This window comes from Bombina bombina, chromosome 6, assembly GCF_027579735.1.
Source record: "Bombina bombina isolate aBomBom1 chromosome 6, aBomBom1.pri, whole genome shotgun sequence".
NCBI classification, from domain to species: Eukaryota; Metazoa; Chordata; class Amphibia; order Anura; family Bombinatoridae; genus Bombina; species Bombina bombina.
This window is the reverse complement of record NC_069504.1, coordinates 1,097,023,380-1,097,050,614: the sequence shown is the minus strand read 5'-3', so window position 1 is coordinate 1,097,050,614 and position 27,235 is coordinate 1,097,023,380. Positions and strand designations below refer to the sequence as shown.

General features: G+C 40.1%; 1 protein-coding gene across 2 annotated transcripts in view; it reads right to left on the bottom strand.

Moving 5' to 3' along the window:
- PPARA (peroxisome proliferator activated receptor alpha) overlaps positions 1-27,235 on the bottom strand; it is a 189,178-nt gene that overhangs the window by 101,534 nt on the left and 60,409 nt on the right. For both annotated transcript variants that reach the window (XM_053719013.1, XM_053719012.1), the window contains 2 exons: positions 15,992-16,096; positions 11,356-11,610 (listed from right to left, as the gene is read on the bottom strand). In XM_053719013.1, the coding sequence (XP_053574988.1) occupies positions 11,356-11,584 (229 nt within the window). In that variant the 5' untranslated portion in view covers positions 11,585-11,610; positions 15,992-16,096. The remainder of the gene's footprint in view (positions 1-11,355; positions 11,611-15,991; positions 16,097-27,235) is intronic.

Sequence of the window (27,235 nt, the reverse complement as noted above, 5' to 3'; positions counted from 1 at the left end):
TACAGTAGAGAGATTAGATGTATATTGTTACACTGCTTCTCAGTCAGGAGCTGAACCGCTCTGTTATACAGTAGAGAGAGATTAGATGTATATTGTTACCACTGCTTCTCAGTACAGGAGCAGAACCCGCTCTGTTATACAGTAGAGAGATTAGATGTATATTGTTACACTGCTTCTCAGTACAGGAGCTGAACCGCTCTGTTATACAGTAGAGAGATTAGATGTATATTGTTACACTGCTTCTCAGTACAGGAGCAGAACCGCTCTGTTATACAGTAGAGAGATTAGATATATATTGTTACACTGCTTCTCATTACAGGAGCAGAACCGCTCTGTTATACAGTAGAGAGATTAGATGTATATTGTTACACTGCTTCTTGGTACAGGAGCTGAACCGCTCTGTTATACAGTAGAGCGATTAGATGTATATTGTTACACTGCTTCTCAGTACAGGAGCAGAACCGCTCTGTTATATAGTAGAGAGAGATTAGATGTATATTGTTACACTGCTTCTCAGTACAGGAGCAGAACCGCTCTGTTATACAGTAGAGAGATTAGATGTATATTGTTACACTGCTTCTCATTACAGCAGCAGAACGCTCTGTTATACAGTAGAGAGATTAGATGTATATTGTTACACTGCTTCTCAGTACAGGCGCAGAACCCGCTCTGTTATACAGTAGAGAGATTAGATGTATATTGTTACACTGCTTCTCAGTACAGGAGCTGAACCGCTCTGTTATACAGTAGAGAGAGATTAGATGTATATTGTTGCACTGCTTCTCAGTACAGGAGCAGAACCGCTCTGTTATACAGTAGAGAGAGATTAGATGTATATTGTTACACTGCTTCTCAGTACAGGAGCAGAACCGCTCTGTTATACAGTAGAGAGATTAGATGTATATTGTTACACTGCTTCTCAGTACAGGAGCAGAACCGCTCTGTTATACAGTAGAGAGATTAGATGTATATTGTTACACTGCTTCTCAGTACAGGAGCTGAACCGCTCTGTTATACTGTAGAGAGATTAGATGTATATTGTTACACCTGCTTCTCAGTACAGGCACAGAACCGCTCTGTTATACAGTAGAGAGAGATTAGATATATATTGTTACACTGCTTCCCAGTACAGGAGCAGAACCGCTCTGTTATACAGTAGAGAGATTAGATGTATATTGTTACACTGCTTCTCAGTACAGGAGCAGAACCGCTCTGTTATACAGTAGAGAGATTAGATGTATATTGTTACACTGCTTCTCATTACAGGAGCAGAACCGCTCTGTTATACAGTAGAGAGATTAGATGTATATTGTTACACTGCTTCTCAGTACAGGAGCTGAACCGCTCTGTTATACAGTAGAGAGAGATTAGATGTATATTGTTACACTGCTTCTCAGTAAAGGCGCAGAACCGCTCTCTTATACAGTAGAGAGATTAGATGTATATTGTTACACTGCTTCTCAGTACAGGAGCTGAACCGCTCTGTTATACAGTAGAGAGATTAGATGTATATTGTTACACTGCTTCTCAGTACAGGAGCAGAACCGCTCTGTTATACTGTAGAGAGATTAGATGTATATTGTTACACTGCTTCTCAGTACAGGAGCAGAACCGCTCTGTTATACAGTAGAGAGATAAGATATATATTGTTACACTGCTTTTCGGTACAGGAGCAGAACCGCTCTGTTATACAGTAGAGAGAGATTAGATATATATTGTTACACTGCTTCTCAGTACAGGAGCAGAACCGCTCTGTTATACAGTAGAGAGATTAGATGTACATTGTTACACTGCTTCTCAGTACAGGAGCAGAACCGCATTGTTATACTGTAGAGAGATTAGATGTATATTGTTACACTGCTTCTCAGTACAGGAGCAGAACCGCTCTGTTATACAGTAGAGAGATTAGATGTATATTGTTACACTGCTTCTCAGTACAGGAGCAGAACCGCTCTGTTATACTGTAGAGAGATTAGATGTATATTGTTACACTGCTTCTCAGTACAGGCACAGAACCGCTCTGTTATACAGTAGAGAGATTAGATGTATATTGTTACACTGCTTCTCAGTACAGGAGCTAAACCGCTCTGTTATACAGTAGAGAGATTAGATGTATATTGTTACACTGCTTCCCAGTACAGGAGCTAAACCGCTCTGTTATACAGTAGAGAGATTAGATGTATATTGTTACACTGCTTCTCAGTACAGGAGCAGAACCGCTGTTATACAGTAGAGAGATTAGATGTATATTGTTACACTGCTTCCCAGTACAGGAGCAGAACCGCTCTGTTATACAGTAGAGAGAGATTAGATGTATATTGTTACACTGCTTCTCAGTACAGGAGCAGAACCGCTCTGTTATACAGTAGAGAGATTAGATATATATTGTTACACTGCTTCTCATTACAGGAGCAGAACCGCTCTGTTATACAGTAGAGAGATTAGATGTATATTGTTACACTGCTTCTTGGTACAGGAGCTGAACCGCTCTGTTATACAGTAGAGAGATTAGATGTATATTGTTACACTGCTTCTCAGTACAGGAGCAGAACCGCTCTGTTATACAGTAGAGAGAGATTAGCTGTATATTGTTACACTGCTTCTCAGTACAGGAGCTGAACCGCTCTGTTATACAGTAGAGAGATTAGATGTATATTGTTACACTGCTTCTCAGTACAGGAGCAGAACCGCTCTGTTATACAGTAGAGAGATTAGATGTATATTGTTACACTGCTTCTCATTACAGCAGCAGAACCGCTCTGTTATACAGTAGAGAGATTAGATGTATATTGTTACACTGCTTCTCAGTACAGGCGCAGAACCGCTCTGTTATACAGTAGAGAGATTAGATGTATATTGTTACACTGCTTCTCAGTACAGGAGCTGAACCGCTCTGTTATACAGTAGAGAAAGATTAGATGTATATTGTTACACTGCTTCTCAGTACAGGAGCTGAACCGCTCTGTTATCCAGTAGAGAGATTAGATGTATATTGTTGCACTGCTTCTCAGTACAGGAGCAGAACCGCTCTGTTATACAGTAGAGAGAGATTAGATGTATATTGTTACACTGCTTCTCAGTACAGGAGCTGAACCGCTCTGTTATACAGTAGAGAGATTAGATGTATATTGTTACACTGCTTCTCAGTACAGGAGCAGAACCGCTCTGTTATACAGTAGAGAGATTAGATGTATATTGGTTACACTGCCCTTCTCAGTACAGGAGGCAGAACCGCTCTGTATACACAGTAGAGTGAGAGATTAGATGTATATTGTTACACTGCTTCTCAGTACGGGAGCTGAAACCGTACTGTTTATACAGTAGTGAGACGATAGATGTATATTGTTACAACTGCTTATCAGTAAGGAAGCAAGACACCGCTCTGTATACAGTAGAGAGATTAGATGTATTTTGTTACACTGCTTCTCAGTACGGGTAGCTGAACCGCTCTGTTATAGCTGTAAGGAGAGATTAGATGTATATTGTTACACTGCTTCTCAGTACAGGAGCAGAACCGCTCTGTTATACAGTAGAGAGATTAGATGTATATTGGTTACACTGCTTCTCATTACAGGAGCAGAACCGCTCTGTTATACAGTAGAGAGATTAGATGTATATTGTTACACTGCTTCTCAGTACAGGAGCTGAACCGCTCTGTTATACAGTAGAGAGAGATTAGATGTATATTGTTACACTGCTTCTCTGTACAGGGGCAGAACCGCTCTGTTATACAGTAGAGAGATTAGATGTATATTGTTACACTGCTTCTCAGTACAGGAGCAGAACCGCTCTGTTATACAGTAGAGAGATTAGATGTATATTGTTACACTGCTTCTCAGTACAGGAGCTGAACCGCTCTGTTATACAGTAGAGAGATTAGATGTATATTGTTACACTGCTTCTCAGTACAGGAGCAGAACCGCTCTGTTATACAGTAGAGAGAGATTAGATGTATATTGTTACACTGCTTCTCAGTACAGGAGCAGAAACCGCTCTGTTATACTGTAGAGAGATTAGATGTATATTGTTACACTGCTTCTCAGTACAGGAGCAGAACCGCTCTGTTATACAGTAGAGAGATTAGATGTATATTGTTACACTGCTTCTCAGTACAGGAGCAGAACCGCTCTGTTATACAGTAGAGAGATTAGATGTATATTGTTACACTGCTTCTCAGTACAGGAGCTGAACCGCTCTGTTATACAGTAGAGAGATTAGATGTATATTGTTACACTGCTTCTCAGTACAGGAGCTGAACCGCTCTGTTATACAGTAGAGAGAGATTAGATGTATATTGTTACACTGCTTCTCAGTACAGGAGCAGAACCGCTCTGTTATACAGTAGAGAGAGATTAGATGTATATTGTTACACTGCTTCTCAGTACAGGAGCAGAACCGCTCTGTTATACAGTAGAGAGATTAGATGTATATTGTTACACTGCTTCTCAGTACAGGAGCAGAACCGCTCTGTTATACAGTAGAGAGAGATTAGATGTATATTGTTACACTGCTTCTCAGTACAGGAGCAGAACCGCTGTTATACAGTAGAGAGATTAGATGTATATTGTTACACTGCTTCTCAGTACAGGAGCTGAACCGCTCTGTTATACAGTAGAGAGAGATTAGATGTATATTGTTACACTGCTTCTCAGTACAGGAGCAGAAGCGCTCTGTTATACAGTAGAGAGATTAGATGTATATTGTTACACTGCTTCTCAGTACAGGAGCAGAACCGCTCTGTTATACAGTAGAGAGATAAGATGTATATTGTTACACTGCTTCTCAGTACAGGAGCAGAACCGCTCTGTTATACAGTAGAGAGATTAGATGTATATTGTTACACTGCTTCTCAGTACAGGAGCAGAACCGCTCTGTTATACAGTAGAGAGAGATTAGATGTATATTGTTAACTGCTTCTCAGTACAGGAGCAGAACCGCTCTGTTATACAGTAGAGAGAGATTAGATGTATATTGTTACACTGCTTCTCAGTACAGGAGCAGAACCGCTCTGTTATACAGTAGAGAGATTAGATGTATATTGTTACACTGCTTCTCAGTACAGGAGCAGAACCGCTCTGTTATACAGTAGAGAGATTAGATATATATTGTTACACTGCTTCTCGGTACAGGAGCTGAACCGCTCTGTTATACTGTAGAGAGATTAGATGTATATTGTTACACTGCTTCTCATTACAGGAGCAGAACCGCTCTGTTATACAGTAGAGAGATTAGATGTATATTGTTACACTGCTTCTCATTACAGGAGCAGAACCGCTCTGTTATACAGTAGAGAGATTAGATGTATATTGTTACACTGCTTCTCAGTACAGGAGCAGAACCGCTCTGTTATACAGTAGAGAGATTAGATGTATATTGTTACACTGCTTCTCATTACAGGAGCAGAACCGCTCTGTTATACAGTAGAGAGATTAGATGTATATTGTTACACTGCTTCTTGGTACAGGAGCTGAACCGCTCTGTTATACAGTAGAGAGATTAGATGTATATTGTTACACTGCTTCTCAGTACAGGAGCAGAACCGCTCTGTTATACAGTAGAGAGAGATTAGATGTATATTGTTACACTGCTTCTCAGTACAGGAGCTGAACCGCTCTGTTATACAGTAGAGAGATTAGATGTATATTGTTACACTGCTTCTCATTACAGCAGCAAAACCGCTCTGTTATACAGTAGAGAGATTAGATGTATATTGTTACACTGCTTCTCAGTACAGGAGCTGAACCGCTCTGTTATACAGTAGAGAGAGATTAGATGTATATTGTTACACTGCTTCTCAGTACAGGAGCAGAACCGCTCTGTTATACAGTAGAGAGATTAGATGTATATTGTTACACTGCTTCTCAGTACAGGAGCAGAACCGCTCTGTTATACAGTAGAGAGATTAGATGTATATTGTTACACTGCTTCTCAGTACAGGAGCTGAACCGCTCTGTTATACAGTAGAGAGAGATTAGATATATATTGTTACACTGCTTCTCAGTACAGGAGCAGAACCGCTCTGTTATACAGTAGAGAGATTAGATGTATATTGTTACACTGCTTCTCAGTACAGGAGCAGAACCGCTCTGTTATACAGTAGAGAGAGATTAGATGTATATTGTTACACTGCTTCTCAGTACAGGAGCAGAACCGCTCTGTTATACAGTAGAGAGATTAGATGTATATTGTTACACTGCTTCTCAGTACAGGAGTAGAACCGCTCTGTTATACAGTAGAGCGATTAGATGTATATTGTTACACTGCTTCTCAGTACAGGAGCAGAACCGCTCTGTTATACAGTAGAGAGAGATTAGATGTATATTGTTACACTGCTTCTCAGTACAGGAGCAGAACCGCTCTGTTATACAGTAGAGAGATTAGATGTATATTGTTACACTGCTTCTCAGTACAGGAGCAGAACCGCTCTGTTATACAGTAGAGAGATTAGATGTATATTGATACACTGCTTCTCAGTACAGGAGCTGAACCGCTCTGTTATACAGTAGAGCGATTAGATGTATATTGTTACACTGCTTCTTGGTACAGGAGCTGAACCGCTCTGTTATACAGTAGAGCGATTAGATGTATATTGTTACACTGCTTCTCAGTACAGGAGCAGAACCGCTCTGTTATACAGTAGAGAGATTAGATGTATATTGTTACACTGCTTCTCAGTACAGGAGCAGAACCGCTCTGTTATACAGTAGAGAGATTAGATGTATATTGTTACACTGCTTCTCAGTACGGGAGCTGAACCGCTCTGTTATACAGTAGAGAGAGATTAGATGTATATTGTTACACTGCTTCTCAGTACGGGAGCTGAACCGCTCTGTTATACAGTAGAGAGAGATTAGATGTATATTGTTACACTACTTCTCAGTACAGGAGCAGAACCGCTCTGTTATACAGTAGAGAGATTAGATGTATATTGTTACACTGCTTCTCAGTACAGGGGCAGAACCGCTCTGTTATACAGTAGAGAGATTAGATGTATATTGTTACACTGCTTCTCAGTACAGGAGCAGAACCGCTCTGTTATACAGTAGATAGAGATTAGATGTATATTGATACACTGCTTCTCAGTACAGGAGCTGAACCGCTCTGTTATACAGTAGAGCGATTAGATGTATATTGATACACTGCTTCTCAGTACAGGAGCTGAACCGCTCTGTTATACAGTAGAGCGATTAGATGTATATTGTTACACTGCTTCTCAGTACAGGAGCAGAACCGCTCTGTTATACAGTAGAGAGATTAGATGTATATTGTTACACTGCTTCTCATTACAGCAGCAGAACCGCTCTGTTATACAGTAGAGAGATTAGATGTATATTGTTACACTGCTTCTCAGTACGGGAGCTGAACCGCTCTGTTATACAGTAGAGAGATTAGATGTATATTGTTACACTGCTTCTCAGTACAGGAGCAGAACCGCTCTGTTATACAGTAGAGAGATTAGATGTATATTGTTACACTGCTTCTCAGTACGGGAGCTGAACCGCTCTGTTATACAGTAGAGAGAGATTAGATGTATATTGTTACACTGCTTCTCAGTACAGGGGCAGAACCGCTCTGTTATACAGTAGAGAGATTAGATGTATATTGTTACACTGCTTCTCAGTACAGGAGCAGAACCGCTCTGTTATACAGTAGATAGAGATTAGATGTATATTGTTACACTGCTTCTCAGTACAGGAGCAGAACCGCTCTGTTATACAGTAGATAGAGATTAGATGTATATTGATACACTGCTTCTCAGTACAGGAGCTGAACCGCTCTGTTATACAGTAGAGCGATTAGATGTATATTGTTACACTGCTTCTCAGTACAGGAGCTGAACCGCTCTGTTATACAGTAGAGCGATTAGATGTATATTGTTACACTGCTTCTCAGTACAGGAGCAGAACCGCTCTGTTATACAGTAGAGATTAGATGTATATTGTTACACTGCTTCTCAGTACAGGAGCAGAACCGCTCTGCTATACAGTAGAGAGAGATTAGCTGTATATTGTTACACTGCTTCTCAGTACAGGAGCTGAACCGCTCTGTTATACAGTAGAGAGAGATTAGATGTATATTGTTACACTGCTTCTCAGTACAGGCACAGAACCGCTCTGTTATACAGTAGAGAGAGATTAGATATATATTGTTACACTGCTTCTCAGTACAGGAGCTGAACCGCTCTGTTATACAGTAGAGAGATTAGATGTATATTGTTACACTGCTTCTCAGTACAGGAGCAGAACCGCTCTGTTATACAGTAGAGAGATTAGATGTATATTGTTACACTGCTTCTTGGTACAGGAGCTGAACCGCTCTGTTATAAAGTAGAGAGATTAGATGTATATTGTTACACTGCTTCTCAGTACAGGAGCAGAACCGCTCTGTTATAAAGTAGAGAGATTAGATGTATATTGTTACACTGCTTCTCAGTACAGGAGCAGAACCGCACTATTATACAGTAGAGAGATTAGATGTATATTGTTACACTGCTTCTCAGTACAGGAGCAGAACCGCTCTGTTATACAGTAGAGAGAGATTAGCTGTATATTGTTACACTGCTTCTCAGTACAGGAGCTGAACCGCTCTGTTATACAGTAGAGAGAGATTAGATGTATATTGTTACACTGCTTCTCAGTACAGGAGCTGAACCGCTCTGTTATACAGTAGAGAGATTAGATGTATATTGTTACACTGCCTCTCAGTACAGGAGCTGAACCGCTCTGTTATACAGTAGAGAGATTAGATGTATATGGTTACACTGCTTCTCAGTACAGGAGCTGAACCGCTCTGTTATACAGTAGAGAGATTAGATGTATATTGTTACACTGCTTCTCAGTACAGGAGCAGAACCGCTCTGTTATACAGTAGAGAGATTAGATGTATATTGTTACACTGCTTCTCAGTACAGGAGCTGAACCGCTCTGTTATACAGTAGAGAGATTAGATGTATATTGTTACACTGCCTCTCAGTACAGGAGCTGAACCGCTCTGTTATACAGTAGAGAGATTAGATGTATATTGTTACACTGCTTCTCAGTACAGGAGCTGAACCGCTCTGTTATACAGTAGAGAGATTAGATGTATATTGTTACACTGCCTCTCAGTACAGGAGCTGAACCGCTCTGTTATACAGTAGAGAGATTAGATGTATATTGTTACACTGCCTCTCAGTACAGGAGCTGAACTGCTCTGTTATACAGTAGAGAGATTAGATGTATATTGTTACACTGCTTCTCAGTACAGGAGCAGAACCGCTCTGTTATACAGTAGAGAGAGATTAGATGTATATTGTTACACTGCTTCTCAGTACAGGAACAGAACCGCTCTGTTATACAGTAGAGAGATTAGATGTATATTGTTACACTGCTTCTCAGTACAGGAGCAGAACCGCTCTGTTATACAGTAGAGAGATTAGATGTATATTGTTACACTGCTTCTCAGTACGGAGCTGAACCGCTCTGTTATACAGTAGAGAGAGATTAGATGTATATTGTTACACTGCTTCTCAGTACAGGAGCTGAACCGCTCTGTTATACAGTAGAGATAGATAAGATGTATATTGTTACACTGCTTCTCAGTACAGGAGCTGAACCGCTCTGTTATACAGTAGAGAGATTAGATGTATATTGTTACACTGCTTCTCAGTACAGGAGCAGAACCGCTCTGTTATACAGTAGAGAGAGATTAGATGTATATTGTTACACTGCTTCTCAGTACAGGAGCTGAACCGCTCTGTTATACAGTAGAGAGATCAGATGTATATTGTTACACTGCTTCTCAGTACAGGAGCTGAACCGCTCTGTTATACAGTAGAGAGATTAGATGTATATTGTTACACTGCTTCTCAGTACAGGAGCAGAACCGCTCTGTTATACAGTAGAGAGATTAGATGTATATTGTTACACTGCTTCTCAGTACAGGAGCAGAACCGCTCTGTTATACAGTAGAGAGATTAGATGTATATTGTTACACTGCTTCTCAGTACAGGAGCAGAACCGCTCTGTTATCCAGTAGAGAGATTAGATGTATATTGTTACACTGCTTCTCAGTACAGGAGCAGAACCGCACTATTATACAGTAGAGAGAGATTAGATGTATATTGTTACACTGCTTCTCAGTACAGGAGCAGAACCGCTCTGTTATACAGTAGAGAGAGATAAGATGTATATTGTTACACTGCTTCTGAGTACAGGAGCAGAACCGCTCTGTTATCCAGTAGAGAGATTAGATGTATATTGTTACACTGCTTCTCAGTACAGGAGCTGAACCGCTCTGTTATACAGTAGAGAGATTAGATGTATATTGTTACACTGCTTCTCAGTACAGGAGCAGAACCGCTCTGTTATACAGTAGAGAGAGATTAGATGTATATTGTTACACTGCTTCTCAGTACGGGAGCTGAACCGTTCTGTTATACAGTAGAGAGAGATTAGATGTATATTGTTACACTGCTTCTCAGTACAGGAGCAGAACCGCTCTGTTATACAGTAGAGAGATTAGATGTATATTGTTACACTGCTTCTCAGTACAGGAGCAGAACCGCTCTGTTATACAGTAGAGAGAGATTAGATGTATATTGTTACACTGCTTCTCAGTACAGGAGCTGAACCGCTCTGTTATACAGTAGAGAGATTAGATGTATATTGTTACACTGCTTCTCAGTACAGGAGCAGAACCGCTCTGTTATACTGTAGAGAGATTAGATGTATATTGTTACACTGCTTCTCAGTACAGGAGCAGAACCGCTCTGTTATACAGTAGAGAGATTAGATGTATATTGTTACACTGCTTCTCAGTACAGGAGCAGAACCGCTCTGTTATACAGTAGAGAGATTAGATATATATATTGTTACACTGCTTCTCGGTACAGGAGCAGAACCGCTCTGTTATACAGTAGAGAGATTAGATGTATATTGTTACACTGCTTCTCGGTACAGGAGCAGAACCGCTCTGTTATCCAGTAGAGAGATTAGATGTATATTGTTACACTGCTTCTCAGTACAGGAGCAGAACCGCTCTGTTATACAGTAGAGAGAGATTAGATGTATATTGTTACACTGCTTCTCAATACAGGAGCTGAACCGCTCTGTTATACAGTAGAGAGATTAGATGTATATTGTTACACTGCTTCTCAGTACAGGAGCTGAACCGCTCTGTTATACAGTAGAGAGATTAGATGTATATTGTTACACTGCTTCTCAGTACAGGAGCAGAACCGCTCTGTTATACAGTAGAGAGAGATTAGATGTATATTGTTACACTGCTTCTCAGTACAGGTGCAGAACCGCTCTGCTATACAGTAGAGATTATATTTAGTTTTTATATGAACAATAGGCAGATAAGTAAACTCACCTGTCAGATCGGTGCTGACTGACCCATTTGACCCAGGGCTGTTTCCCAAATAGTGGTAGTCAGTGGCACTGAATGAGGTTGATCCATCATCACCAATCGTCTGAGAGATGTCCTGTATATCTCCAATGTCCTGGAGGAACTCTCCAGACAACGGGCTGCCCAGGTCACCCCCCTCCAGAGGTGTCATCGGACAGAGCTCGCCATCTGTATCTACCATGATGGCGGACATCGCAATTTGTGTACAAGACCATTACACTGCGGGGACACAGAAAGAGAAAAACAATATCCCTTTAACCTTAATTTTATGTTTTTGTAACAAGAATTTAAGTCAAACCGATAAAATGTAGTAAGACCAGTTCCTACAATTTTACTTTAAATGGTCAGTAAACACGCCTTAATCACTATATGGTGCACAAGACCCGTGCACAACCAACCTACCTCAGTATGCACTCACAAGAAAGGATACCAGAAGAAAGAATAATAAGTAAATTGTCACGTTTCAATAAGTTATACACTCTACCTCAAATAAGAAACATTAACGGGACAGAGTATTGTAAAATATTCTCTCTTTTAATTATGCTCAAAATGATCCATTTTACCTGCTGCAGTGTATTAAATTATTAATAAAAATAGCTCCTTTAACTTAATTTTGCCACTTGAATATGCTGCTTTTGCAAAAAGAAGTCATTTGAAACCACCTTTGCATTTAAATCTGTTTCCATATTCCTTTAATGATTTGCAAAAGATGTTGCTGGTTTCTGAACATGATCCTCTCGTTATTGAGAAGGATAAATATATTTCAGTAATCTTTAGATTAATATAATAGTGATAAACTCACCTGTAATCATTTATCAGAGCTGATATAGAAAGATTTCAAGGTAGAAAAAAAATAGTTCATTTTCTTAATAGCGGAGAATGTTTTTCTTTTTGAGACACTTTAAAGGGATATGAAACCTAAAAAAAATGTACTTAGTTCTCTTGTATCCTTTATTGAAAATCAGGTAGGTAGGCTCAGGAGTGTGCACGTTTCTGGAGCTCTATATGGCTGTAGTTTTTTTAAAATGGTTTTAATAATTTTTGCATTGTTCAAACACTGTTGACACTGCAAACACGTGCACGATACCTACCTATGTATTCTCTTCAACAAAGTAAATTTGACAATGGAAGCAAATTGGATTTTTTTTAAATAATATTCTCTGAATCATGCAATGTCTATGATCTATGATCAGAAGGGCTAAAGGGACAGTCTAGTCAAAACTAAACTGTCACGATTCAGATAAGGCATGCAATTTTAAACAACTTTCCAATTGACTTTTATCATCAAATTTGCTTTGTTCTCTTGGTATTCTTTGTTGAAAACTAAACCTAGGTGGCTCACATGGTAATTTATAAGCCCTTGAAGGCCACATCTTATCTCAGTGCTTTTTGACCGTTTTTCACAGCTAGATAGGGCATGTGTGTGCCATAGAGATAACATTGTGCTCACTCCCGTGGAGTTATTTATGAGTCAGCAATGATTGGCTAAAATGCTGTCCTGTCAAAAAGATCTGAAATAAGGGGGCAGTCTGCAGAAGCTTAGAAACAAGGTAAACACAAAGGTAAAAAGTATATTAATATAACTGTGTTGTTTATACAAAACTGGGGAATGGGTAATAAAGGGATTATCTATCTTTTTAAACAATAACAATTTTAAAGTAAACTCTCCCTTTAAAGGGACATATAACTAAAAGCTGAAAAGGAACATGAATGCATTTACATTTTGAAAAGAAGCACTTTTAGCAAAAATACAATAAAAAATACAACGGGAGCATATATTGTGTATCATTGCTGTGAAACGCGCCACACACAGGAATATTTGAAAACAAATTCTATTCAAAACTCAAATACATTCATGTGCATTTAAATTTAGTGCTTTATGTCCCTAGTGCAAAAATAAAATGCTTTGTTTTGTTACTGCATTGTATTTTTTTAACAAATTCCCTTCTCTTACTGTGTGTTTAACTCCTTCAGAAGGGTTTTACACATAGGCAAAGCTGCATTTCTGCTACAGATGAAGATACTAAAGGTGAGTGAAGGCCCATTTCTCATTTGCTCACAGCTATATCCTCATACTTAGTGGCACAGGAGAAGAACTAAATGTAACCCCTGACAGGAATTTGCTTTTTTGACAGGACAAAGAAAAATGCTAACATTTTACCTCTAGCTTTGAATGATTTTGATTTTTTTTACTACATATCTATAGAAAAAACTCTACCTCACTCCTAAAAAGTGTCTCCTTACTATTAAAGCTTAAATGTCATATCAATTACTGAGCTCCTGCTGATGTGTAGCTGCTACGTAGGAGCTGTGCCCACGTGTCTTAATTATTTGTAACAGAGAGATTGGCTTGATATGAATTACCATTGCTCAGACGGGTAAAACAGAGATAAAGGAATCTGTTCAAGGTCAGTGAGAATGCAAGTCTGGGTCTCCTTTTTACTTTACAAGCTCACAACATCACGTCGTCTGCTGTCCTACAGGGTTCTCACGGCACAGGAAAAAAAAGACAACGTATCCCAGCGAGTATCTCTTCTGTTATTAGCAACAAAGGAATTTGTATTTTGCTGAATATAGCAAGGTCATTGTACACAGCTCTCAACCTGCTGGCTGCCAGGAGAGCTGCAACACATTGCTTTATGATGCATTAAAGGGACAGTCTACACCAGAATTGTTGTTGTTTAAAAAGATAGTTAATCCCTTTATTACCCATTCCCTAGTTTTGCATAACAAACACGGTTATATTAATATACTTTTTACCTCTGTAATTATCTTGTATCTAAGCCTCTGCAGACTGCCCCCTTATTTCAGTTCTTTTGACAGACTTGCATTTTAGCCAATCAGTGCTCACTCCTAGGTAACTTCACGCGCGTGCGCTCAATGTTACCTATATGAAACACATGAACTAATGCCCTTTAGTGGTGACAAACTGTCAAAATGCATTCAGATTAGAGGCAGGCTTCAATGTCTAAGAAATTAGCATATGAAACTCCTAGGTTAAGCTTTCAACTAAGAATACCAAGAAAACAAAGCAAAATTGGTGATAAAAGTAAATTGGAAAGTTGTTTAAAATTACATGCCCTAACTGAATCATGAAAGTTTTTTTTGGACTTGACTGTCCCTTTAAAGGAATAGGAAAGTCAAAATTAAACTTTCAGGATTCAGACAGAGCATGTCATTTTAAGACACTTTTAAATTCACTTCTATTTCAATTGTGCTTTGTTCTGTTGGTATCCCTTGCTGAAAAAGAATACGCACATATCCTACACTAGTGGGAGCTAGCTGCTAATTGGTGCCTGAACACAGTTGTCTCTTGTGATTGGCTAACTAGATGTGTTCAGCTAACTGCTAATGGTGCAATGCCGTTCCTTCAGCAATGGATAACAAGAGAATTAAGCAAATTTGATAATAAAAGTAAATTAGAAAGTTGTTTAAAATTGCATGAAAGAAACTGTTGGGGTTTCCTGATCCTTTGAAGCCCTTTTGTCATCCAAGGGGTTAAAATAGAATTTATTTGATAAAGGTATAACTAGTTTAGAACCTGAAAAACAAGTATTCCCTCTGTCAATAAATTGCTATTTGCCCCTATGAGATGTAAAGCAATTACTTGTTTCCAAGATTTTTGTGAATTAACAAAACATTTCCTACTTAGACCATGTAAATATCAATTTCACCCACAATGCATCACTACACAAGATTACATTTCATAATCACAATATAAAATGGCCATTTAATACACAAATTGCATACTATAATTTATTGGCGCATATCAATTTTGCGTTACTAGTTTTTATTCTAGTTTTTAAACAAACAAATACAATAAAGCACAACATAAAGCGGTAAGCCAGAAGGAATATGTTGCATTTCACACACAATAATTACTGGATCAGATATGAATATGACAAAATAAGAACGGCGTTAGTAAAACACCTCTATTGCAATTATGGATTGTGAACTACTCCCTAATAATTCAAAGAGAAATCTAGTAAATTCAGAAGAATGTGATAGAAAGACATCGCTTCATAGAGCCCACTCTAGTTGTGCAATTTATTAAGATAAATAGCAATAAATATAGCGGTATGGTTATAGATTACATCTGACCAGCTGGGATACTCGTTACAGAGAGACCACCCACCAGCAGGCCACCGGATACATAAATAAGATGATAGAATGTCATAGGTCAATTTGCGGCTCTAAGTAGTCTATAATAAAAAATGGGTGGGTTATTAATGGGAGAATTTTACTGGAGTTTTATGTTTTTGTTTATTCCAAACAAAGTCTTTATTAGAAAAGAAATTCCATCTTCCAGCTAATTATTTGTGTAAACCAAAAAAATAGGTTAAACACATAGGTAAAGTTATATTTGTAGCCTTAAGCAGAACATGGCTGGTGACTGATGGGCCGGGCAACTGCTACAACTGATTGGCTCACAAGTGGATTTCTGCTCAGGAGATGCAGTGCATGTGTATCTCCAGTGGGACTTTAACCAGACCCTTAACCCTTTTGAGGTGGTTAAACACAGTTATCTTGGATCAGCATTGCAAAAATGAGATGATGAATTACAGTATTTCATGCAAATGTCCCTTTAATGACATCTTACCATTCTATAGTCTGACAGCCATCCAGAAGCCAGTGTTGTTTGTCACAAGGTTAGGGAGAGACCATCATTTCTGCTGATCCCTGATTGTATCAACACAATTTTCAGCTGTAAAAAAGGAAAAAATAAATCAAGAAAAACTGTCAGTGGAAACGTAACTTCCAACCCACACACAGATCTAATCTCACTTTCTAATGCTACTCCAATGATTCAGATGATGGGGATTATCTTTTATCCAGTTTTTTTATTTAATTGCAGAAGTAAAACTACAATTCCACGTCTGACAGAAGCTTACTCTGAGCTTGTGAATTATGCGCTCAGGTTTGCACACTGAGAGCCGGATTAGCAGAGGCTAATAGAGTAATCATTATACTCCAGAGTTCAATCATTAACCAGACTAGACGGCAGGAGTACCTGCTGCTGTACAGCACGAAATGCCAGAGCATACCTGCAGCACACGGTTCATTACTATAAAATACATTCTCACCGTATCAGATACGCACAAACATAAACTAAAATCGCAAAATGTATTTTACCCTAAAAAGTAAATGAATGATTGTAGCTCAAAAAAAAAAAAAGGTTGTAGAGGAGTAAAACTGATTTGTGGCATAAACATTATGAAAAGCTCTTCACCAAACCTGGATAATATTCTATTTTCCTCTGTGAAAAGCACAATTGGGCAGAAAGAAGCTACTACCAGGTGGCAACCGGGCCATAGAACAAGCTATTGATGCTGCTGTTAAAAAAAAACAAAAAAAAGTTCCTGGCAGACTGTTTCTCATTCTGTTTTGCATATGTAAATATGACCCTGGGGATAGTCTCCCTATGGGTGATGGGGGAAACCAGACGTGGACTCCTTGCCCAATGTGCTTAGAGGGATATGGCTGCACCTCACTGACGAGGCCCAAAGGAGGCCGAAACGATCGTCTGGGGTTGTCATGTTCCTTGTTCAGAGGAGAATTGCCTGGTATTTCGGGGCTGGACTGACCATGTCGGCGGGATCAGACTGATATACTACAGGAAAGTTTTCCTCTGTGAAAAGCACAATTGGGCAGAAAGAAGCTACTACCAGGTGGCAACCGGGCCATAGAACAAGCTATTGATGCTGCTGTTCGTTCCTGGCAGACTGTTTCTCATTCTGTTTTGCTAATATTCTATTCTTACAATTTTTAGGTTCTCATAGAAATTGTACCCCATTGAAGGGTCTTAAAGGGATACTAAACCCAATTGTTTTTCTTTCACTAATTCAAATGGAGCATGCAATTTTATGCAACTTTCTAATTTACTCCTACTATAATTTTTTCTTCATTCTATCATTCTTATCTTTATTTAAAAAGCAGGAATGTAAAGGGACACTGAACCCAATTTGTTTCTTCTTTCATGATTCAGATAGAGCATAACATTTTAAGCAACTTTCTAATTTACTCCTATTATCAATTTTTCTTCGTTCTCTTGCTTTCTTTATTTTGTAAATCTTCGCAGCCAGCCTATTTTAGGTTCAGCACCATGGATAGCGCTTGCTTATTGGAGGCTTACATTTACCCACCAATAAGCAAGCATAACCCAGGTTCTCAACCAAAAATGGGCCGGCTCCTATGCATCACATTCCTGCTTTTTAAATACAGATAGCAAGAGAACGAAGAAAAATTGATAATAGGAATAAATTAGAAATTGCATGCTCTATCTGAATAATGAAAGAAAAAAAATTGGGTTTAGTGTCCCTTTAAAGCTTAGGAGCAAGCCTATTTTAGGTTCAGCATCCTGGATAGCACTTGCTTATTGGTGACTACAATTAGCAAACCAATCAGCAAGCATAACCCAGGTTCTGAACCAAAAATGGGCCGGCTTTTAAGCTTTACATTACTGCTTTTTAAATAAAGATAGCAAGAGAACGAAGGAAAATTGATAATAGGAGTAAATTAGAAAGTTGCTTAAAATTGCGGCTCTATCTGAATCATTAAAGAAAAATTTGGGGTTTAGTGTCCCTTTAATCATGATTTGTATGATAAGAGGCCCCGACACCTGGTACATGACATGGCTATAAGATCACAACCAGTGTTCCATCTAATGACCAGCAGTGAAACAGCTAAAAAGGGAACCATACCTTGCAGTCTGCATTGTGTAGTGTTTGCTAACTGCAGGGCGTGGTTTCCTAATTAACTGTTTCACTGCTGGGCCGCTCACAAAATATGGCCGTAGAGGGAACACTGGTCACGACCCCTCCATTCTCCCTTTATGGCATACACTTGCACAGACACTAGTTGTTTCTGGCTGGTTACCTTCCACACACAGCAGCGATGCACAGCACTGTTCTCCTTTCCTACCCTATTTTAACTCCCAGTATTTAGGTGTCAATCATATATTTAGACAGCAATAAAGAATATTAATCAGTGCTGAATGTATGTTACAATGAAAAGGTTAGATCACAGTCTGTGTGTATTACTGTCCACCAAGGGGTTACACAAACATACATCTATCAACCAATCTACTTCTATCCATGAAGAGTTCATCATAGTTACAAGCACCTGAAATACCGGGTTTAACACTGAACAGTCTGGTGAACTTAAAATAATGCTGCATGGTAAATATATACCATATTATAGCTGCAGTGTTAGTTACCCAGTCTTCTATGTTATTTCAATATATTTTGAGCATGCTCAGTATATATAATAAACTGCTGCCGGCACTCACTGTCCTCCGAACTACAGCACCATACAGACCTGGGACTACAACTCCCACAAATCTATGCATATGTATGTTATCAGTTTTTTTTTCCACCTGTTTGCTTCTACTGAGCATGCTCAATATATAACATAACAAAATCAAACAGTACAGAAAACTTTAACGGAATCTATAATACTGTATATATTTCCTATGCAACTAAAGTTTAAAAAGACATTACATTCAAAATGTTATTCCTAATAAAATGTTTATTTAAATATGCAGAATTATATTCAAACTTAAACTACCTAGTATGCCTACTGCTATAGCAAAGAATGCTTTTCCTTTTATAAGTAAACAATAAAATCCGTTAGGACTGCATGGAACAGCCTTCCTTTTTTGGCGTCCTGCACCCTCCTCCTTTTGTTTAATGGGAAATCAGACTGGGGTGTGTGCCTAGGATTATAGGCCGTCCCCCATGATCCAATCCTAGACTTGAAATCACGTGATTGCATCGACGATCATGTGATTTAATTTTTCAAGCAAGTATTTACAACACTTGCCCTAGGAATTAAGGGGTTAAAAGATCAAATGACTAGAGAGTCAAGGTGTGGAAAAAGGGGGAGGTAACCACTAGTTTACAGAATATTAGATAACAGTATTAACCCCAGCCTCCATAGACAAAAGTGAAGCAAGCACAGAGTTTTATGTTCCTTTAAAGGGACAGTAAACCCCATTGAGGTTTTTATATATACTGTTTAGTTATGCAGTGTTCTCCCCAGGGCCTTTTTAGTGGGCTCACCACTCGGCTGATTTTACTAACCACCTGGCTAAAATTTATGCCAATATTATGCTAAAATGTGTTCATTTTAAATGTTTTCTATGTTTGTTGATCAAATTATGTTTTATTTAATTTATGCAATTAATGTGTGCTTTGGATAGCTTAAAAAAAGTAACATTTATAAATGACAGAGAATTTTATATTATTGCAAAGTATTACACTGCCCCCACCCAGCTACTTCATAAAGCCACCCAGCTGGCAAACCTTTCTATGGAGAACACTCTTATGTGCAATGAAACATCTTTACAGTTTATTTTCATTATTTATTTTGTCCCCCTTTTCATGTAATTTAGCTCTGAAAATTGAGCAATTTCTAATTCTCAAGACTTGAAATTAACTTGCTCACTTCTCAGAGATAATTCTGCTACATATCTGTCCTTAATTGGATTATCAGATAACACCTACAAAAACAGAATTTATGTTTACCTGATAAATTACTTTCTCCAACGGTGTGTCCGGTCCACGGCGTCATCCTTACTTGTGGGATATTCTCTTCCCCAACAGGAAATGGCAAAGAGCCCAGCAAAGCTGGTCACATGATCCCTCCTAGGCTCCGCCTTCCCCAGTCATTCGACCGACGTAAAGGAGGAATATTTGCATAGGAGAAATCATATGATACCGTGGTGACTGTAGTTAGAGAAAATAAATCATCAGACCTGATTAAAAAACCAGGGCGGGCCGTGGACCGGACACACCGTTGGAGAAAGTAATTTATCAGGTAAACATAAATTCTGTTTTCTCCAACATAGGTGTGTCCGGTCCACGGCGTCATCCTTACTTGTGGGAACCAATACCAAAGCTTTAGGACACGGATGATGGGAGGGAGCAAATCAGGTCACCTAGATGGAAGGCACCACGGCTTGCAAAACCTTTCTCCCAAAAATAGCCTCAGAAGAAGCAAAAGTATCAAATTTGTAAAATTTGGTAAAAGTGTGCAGTGAAGACCAAGTCGCTGCCTTACATATCTGATCAACAGAAGCCTCGTTCTTGAAGGCCCATGTGGAAGCCACGGCCCTAGTGGAATGAGCTGTGATTCTTTCAGGAGGCTGCCGTCCGGCAGTCTCATAAGCCAATCTGATGATGCTTTTAAGCCAAAAAGAGAGAGAGGTAGAAGTTGCTTTTTAACCTCTCCTTTTACCAGAATAAACAACAAACAAGGAAGATGTTTGTCTGAAATCCTTTGTAGCCTCTAAATAGAATTTTAGAGCACGAACTACATCCAAATTGTGCAACAAACGTTCCTTCTTTGAAACTGGATTCGGACACAAAGAAGGCACGACTATCTCCTGGTTAATATTTTTGTTAGAAACAACTTTCGGAAGGAAACCAGGTTTAGTACGCAAAACCACCTTATCTGCATGGAACACCAGATAAGGAGGAGAACACTGCAGAGCAGATAACTCTGAAACTCTTCTAGCAGAAGAAATTGCAACCAAAAACAAAACTTTCCAAGATAATAACTTGATATCAACGGAATGTAGGGGTTCAAACGGAACCCCCTGAAGAACTGAAAGAACTAAATTGAGACTCCAAGGAGGAGTCAAAGGTTTGTAAACAGGCTTGATTCTAACCAGAGCCTGAACAAAAGCTTGAACATCTGGCACAGCCGCCAGCTTTTTGTGAAGTAAAACAGATAAAGCAGAAATCTGTCCCTTCAAAGAACTTGCAGATAATCCTTTCTCCAAACCTTCTTGAAGAAAGGATAGAATCTTAGGAATTTTTATCTTGTTCCATGGGAATCCTTTAGATTCACACCAACAGATATATTTTTTCCATATTTTATGGTAGATTTTTCTAGTTACAGGCTTTCTAGCCTGAACAAGAGTATCAATGACAGAATCTGAGAACCCTCGCTTTGATAAAATCAAGCGTTCAATCTCCAAGCAGTCAGTTGGAGTGAGGCCAGATTCGGATGTTCGAACGGACCTTGAACAAGAAGGTCCTGTCTCAAAGGTAGCTTCCATGGTGGAGCCGATGACATATTCACCAGATCTGCATACCAAGTCCTGCGTGGCCACGCAGGAGCTATCAAGATCACCGATACCCTCTCCTGTTTGATCCTGGCTACCAGCCTGGGAATGAGAGGAAACGGTGGGAACACATAAGCTAGGTTGAAGCTCCAAGGTGCTACTAGTGCATCCACTAGAGTCGCCTTGGGATCCCTGGATCTGGACCCGTAGCAAGGAACCTTGAAGTTCTGACGAGACGCCATCAGATCCATGTCTGGAATGCCCCACAATTGAATTATTTGGGCAAAGATTTCCGGATGGAGTTCCCACTCCCCCGGATGAAATGTCTGACGACTCAGAAAATCCGCTTCCCAATTTTCCACTCCTGGGATGTGGATTGCAGACAAGTGGCAGGAGTGAGTCTCCGCCCATTGAATTATTTTGGTCACTTCTTCCATCGCCAGGGAACTCCTTGTTCCCCCCTGATGGTTGATATACGCAACAGTCGTCATGTTGTCTGATTGAAACCGTATGAATTTGGCCTTTGCTAGCTGAGGCCAAGCCTTGAGAGCATTGAATATCGCTCTCAGTTCCAGAATATTTATCGGGAGAAGAGATTCTTCCCGAGACCAAAGACCCTGAGCTTTCAGGGGTTCCCAGACCGCGCCCCAGCCCACCAGACTGGCGTCGGTCGTGACAATGACCCACTCTGGTCTGCGGAAGCTCATCCCTTGTGACAGGTTGTCCAGGGTCAGCCACCAACGGAGTGAATCTCTGGTCCTCTAATCTACTTGTATCGTCGGAGACAAGTCTGTATAATCCCCATTCCACTGACTGAGCATGCACAGTTGTAAAGGTCTTAGATGAATTCGCGCAAAAGGAACTATGTCCATTGCCGCGACCATCAAACCTATTACTTCCATGCACTGCGCTATGGAAGGAAGAAGAACAGAATGAAGTACTTGACAAGAGCTTAGAAGTTTTGATTTTCTGGCCTCTGTCAGAAAAATCCTCATTTCTAAGGAGTCTATTATTGCTCCCAAGAAGGGAACTCTTGTTGACGGAGATAGAGAACTTTTTTCTACGTTCACTTTCCACCCGTGAGATCTGAGAAAGGCCAGGACAATGTCCGTATGAGCCTTTGCTTGTGGTAGAGACGATGCTTGAATCAGTATGTCGTCCAAGTAAGGTACTACTGCAATGCCCCTTGGTCTTAGCACCGCTAGAAGGGACCCCAGTACCTTTGTGAAAATTCTTGGAGCAGTGGCTAATCCGAATGGAAGTGCCACAAACTGGTAATGCTTGTCCAGAAAGGCGAACCTTAGGAACCGATGATGTTCCTTGTGGATCGGAATATGTAGATACGCATCCTTTAAATCCACCGTGGTCATGAATTGACCTTCCTGGATGTTAGGAAGAATTGTCCGAATGGTTTCCATTTTGAACGATGGAACCTTGAGAAATTTGTTTAGGATCTTGAGATCTAAGATTGGTCTGAATGTTCCCTCTTTTTTGGGAACTATGAACAGATTGGAGTAGAATCCCATCCCTTGTTCTCCTAATGGAACAGGATGAATCACTCCCATTTTTAACAGGTCTTCTACACAATGTAAGAATGCCTGTCTTTTTATGTGGTCTGAAGACAATTGAGACCTGTGGAACCTTCCCCTTGGGGGTAGCTCCTTGAATTCCAGAAGATAACCTTGGGAGACTATTTCTAGCGCCCAAGGATCCAGAACATCTCTTGCCCAAGCCTGAGCGAAGAGAGAAAGTCTGCCCCCCACCAGATCCGGTCCCGGATCGGGGGCCAACATCTCATGCTGTCTTGGTCGCAGTGGCAGGTTTCTTGGCCTGCTTACCTTTGTTCCAGCCTTGCATTGGCCTCCAGGCTGGCTTGGTTTGAGAAGTATTACCCTCTTGCTTAGAGGATGTAGAACTTGAGGCTGGTCCGTTTCTGCGAATTTTTAGCCTTAAAAGACCTATCCTGAGGAAGGGCGTGGCCCTTACCCCCAGTGATATCTGAAATAATCTCTTTCAAGTCAGGGCCAAACAGCGTTTTCCCCTTGAAAGGTATGTTAAGCAATTTGTTCTTGGAGGACGCATCCGCTGACCAAGACTTTAGCCAAAGCGCTCTGCGCGCCACAATAGCAAACCCTGAATTTTTTGCCGCTAATCTAGCTAATTGCAAAGTGGCGTCTAAGGTAAAAGAGTTAGCCAACTTAAGTGCTTGAACTCTGCCCATAACCTCCTCATAAGAGGATGCTTGATTGAGTGACTTTTCTAGTTCCTCGAACCAGAAACACGCTGCTGTAGTGACAGGAACAATGCATGAAATTGGCTGTAGAAGGTAACCTTGCTGAACAAACATCTTTTTAAGCAAACCCTCTAATTTTTTGTCCATAGGATCTTTAAAAGCACAACTATCTTCTATAGGGATAGTGGTGCATTTGTTTAGAGTAGAAACCGCCCCCTCGACCTTGGGGACTGTCTGCCATAAGTCCTTCCTGGGGTCGACCATAGGAAATAATTTCTTAAATATAGGGGGAGGGACAAAAGGTATGCCGGGCCTTTCCCATTCTTTATTTACAATGTCCGCCACCCGCTTGGGTATAGGAAAAGCTTCGGGGGGCACCGGGACCTCTAGGAACCTGTCCATTTTACATAATTTCTCTGGAATGACCAAATTGTCACAATCATCCAGAGTAGATAACACCTCCTTAAGCAGAGCGCGGAGATGTTCCAATTTAAATTTAAATGTAATAACATCAGGTTCAGCTTGTTGAGAAATTTTTCCTGAATCTGAAATTTCTCCCTCAGACAAAACCTCCCTAGCCCCTTCAGACTGGTGTAAGGGCATGTCAGAACCATTATCATCAGCGTCCTCATGCTCTTCAGTATCTAAAACAGAGCAGTCGCGCTTTCGCTGATAAGTGGGCATTTTGGCTAAAATGTTTTTAATAGAATTATCCATTACAGCCGTTAATTGTTGCATAGTAAGGAGGATTGGCGCACTAGATGTACTAGGGGCCTCCTGAGTGGGCAAGACTGGTGTAGACATAGAAGGGGATGATGCAGTACCATGCTTACTCCCCTCACTTAAGGAATCGTTTTGGGCAACATTATTATCAGTGGAATCATTGTCCCTACTTTGTTTGTCACATTTATCACATATATTTAAATGGATAGGAACCTTGGCTTCCAAACATACAGAACATCGTCTATCTGATAGTTCAGACATGTTAATAGGCATAAACTTGGTAACAAAGCACAAAAAACGTTTTAAAATAAAACCGTTACTGTCTCTTTAAATTTTAAACTGAACACACTTTTTTACTGAATATACGCAAAAGTATGAAGGAAATGTTCAAAATTCACCAAAATTTCACCACAGTGTCATAAAGCCTTAAAAGTATTGCACACCAAATTTGAAAGCTTTAACTCTTAAAATAACGGAACCGGAGCCGTTTTTACATTTAACCCCTATACAGTCCCTGGTATCTGCTTTGCTGAGACCCAACCAAGCCCAGAGGGGAATACGATACCAAATGACGCCTTCAATAAGCTTTTTCAGTGGATCTGAGCTTCTCACACATGCATCTGCATGCCTTGCTTCTCAAAAACAACTGCGCATTAATGGCGCGAAAATGAGGCTCTGCCTATGACTAGAAAAGGCCTATCGTACTGCAAGACGCATATATACGTCTCAGCTTCAGGAAGCTCCAGCAGTTTTGGCTGTTTAATTACAGCCGAGAGCTGGAGTTCCTGAAGCTCTAGGCATCTGCAACATATGGAACTGGAATGCGATTGTTGCTCCAGTTCAACACGAGGGCAGATGCCTGATCGTTACAGATGGTGACACTGTGTGTGTTACAGTTTGTAACGTTCGTTGCTGGTGCCGTCGGGAGGCGTGGGCGGGAGATGGGTGGGCGGCCCAACAGGGGTCGGGGGAGGGAGTGGGAGGGCCCTACGCTACAGAAAAAAAAATAAAGGGATAGGGTGGGCTGGGGCAGCTACACTAAAGGAAAAGGGATGTGGGGGGCCCTAACTAATGATCGAGGGAGAGGGGGAGGTGTGGGGGACACTATGCTACAGAAAATAAAAAAAGCAGTTTTTAGGTACTGGCAGAAAGCTGCCAGTACCTAAGATGGCGGCTAGTAGTTAGAGCGGAGAGGTTTAGAGAGCTGTTTGGGGGGATCAGGGAAGTTGGGAGGTAAGGGGGGATCCTACACTGCAGAAAATATTAAAAAAGCCTTACATTTTCATACTGGAAGACTATCTGCCAGTACTCAAGATGGGAGTCACCAGTGGGGGGTAGGGTTGCCACCTCAGCCATGCTTTCCAGAACACTTATGAGTTACACATGCTGCAGGGTGTGCAGGGAAGAAGATGTATTCTGTTTCTGGACAGCACTATGAATATTCCTCCCTGCATATGTGTAACTTATAGGTGTTCTGTATTTTAAGGGACAGGTGGCAACCCTAGTGGGGGGTGAGGGAGGGAAGGGCTGTTTGGGACAGATCAGGGGGTGGGAAGTGTCAGGTGGGAGGGAAATCTCTACACTAAAGCTAAAATTAACCTTTCAAGCTACACCTTCACTGTCGGGAATAATAAGAAGTATGGTGTGCAGCTGCAATTAGCGGCCTTCTAATTAACAAAAAGCAATGGCAAAGACATGTTTGTCTGCTATTTCTGAACAAAGGGGATTCCAGAGAAACTTTTACAACCATTTGTGCCATGATTGCACAAGCAGTATGTAAATAATGTCTGTGAGAAACCCACAGTTTGTGAAAAAAAGTAAAAAATTATTATTATTTGATTGCATTTGGCATGAAATATACCAAAAGGGGCTTAGATCACTCGTTTTCCAACCTGTCCTCAGGCCTACCTAACAGGCCACATTTTGAGGATATCTGAACTGGAGCACATGTGAAATAATCAGATGATTAGTAACCATGGTTATTTTACCTGCTCTCATCCAAGGTAATCTGGAAAACCTGGACCTTTGGGGAGGACTGAGGACAGGTTTGAAAACCAGTGGCCTAGATCAATGCCTTAGGTTGTCTCATTAAAATAAATATATAATTCTGAAAGGTAAAGAATAAAAAAAACAAGGCTGTATTTCTGTTTAAATGGAGTGATAGCAAAAATGCTAAAAATGTTCTGGTATTTTGGGCAAGTTTTTTTTTAAAGTCCTGGTAGTGAAAGGATTAAGGGACACTCAAGTCAAAATGAAACTTTTATGATTCAGATAGAGCAGCAATATTTAACAACTTTCCAATTTACTTCCATTAACAAAATGTGCACAGACTTTTTATATTTACACTTTTTTTGTCACCAGCTCCTACTGAGCATGTGCAAGAATTCACAGATTATATGTATATGCATTTGTGATTGGCTGATGGCTGTCACATGATACAGGAGGAGTGGAAATGGACATAACTGAAATTACAATCTACTACTCATCTGAAGTTCAGACTAAGTGCTATTGCATTGTCTTTTTATTATGCATTTATTGGTTATGCAAATCTACTGTATTTACTGGTCCTGTATGAATAATAATGGCATTATAAAGGATGTTAAAGGGGCAGTAAATACCAAAAATGTTATTGTTTAAAAACATAGATGATCCCTATATTTACCATTCCCCAGTTTTGCATAACCAACACTGTTATAATACTACACTTTTTACCTCTATGAATACCTTGTATTTAAGCTTTTGCAAACAGCCTCCTTATCTTAGATCTTTTGACAGACTTGCATTTCAGGCAATTAGTGCTGACTCTTAAAGGGACATAA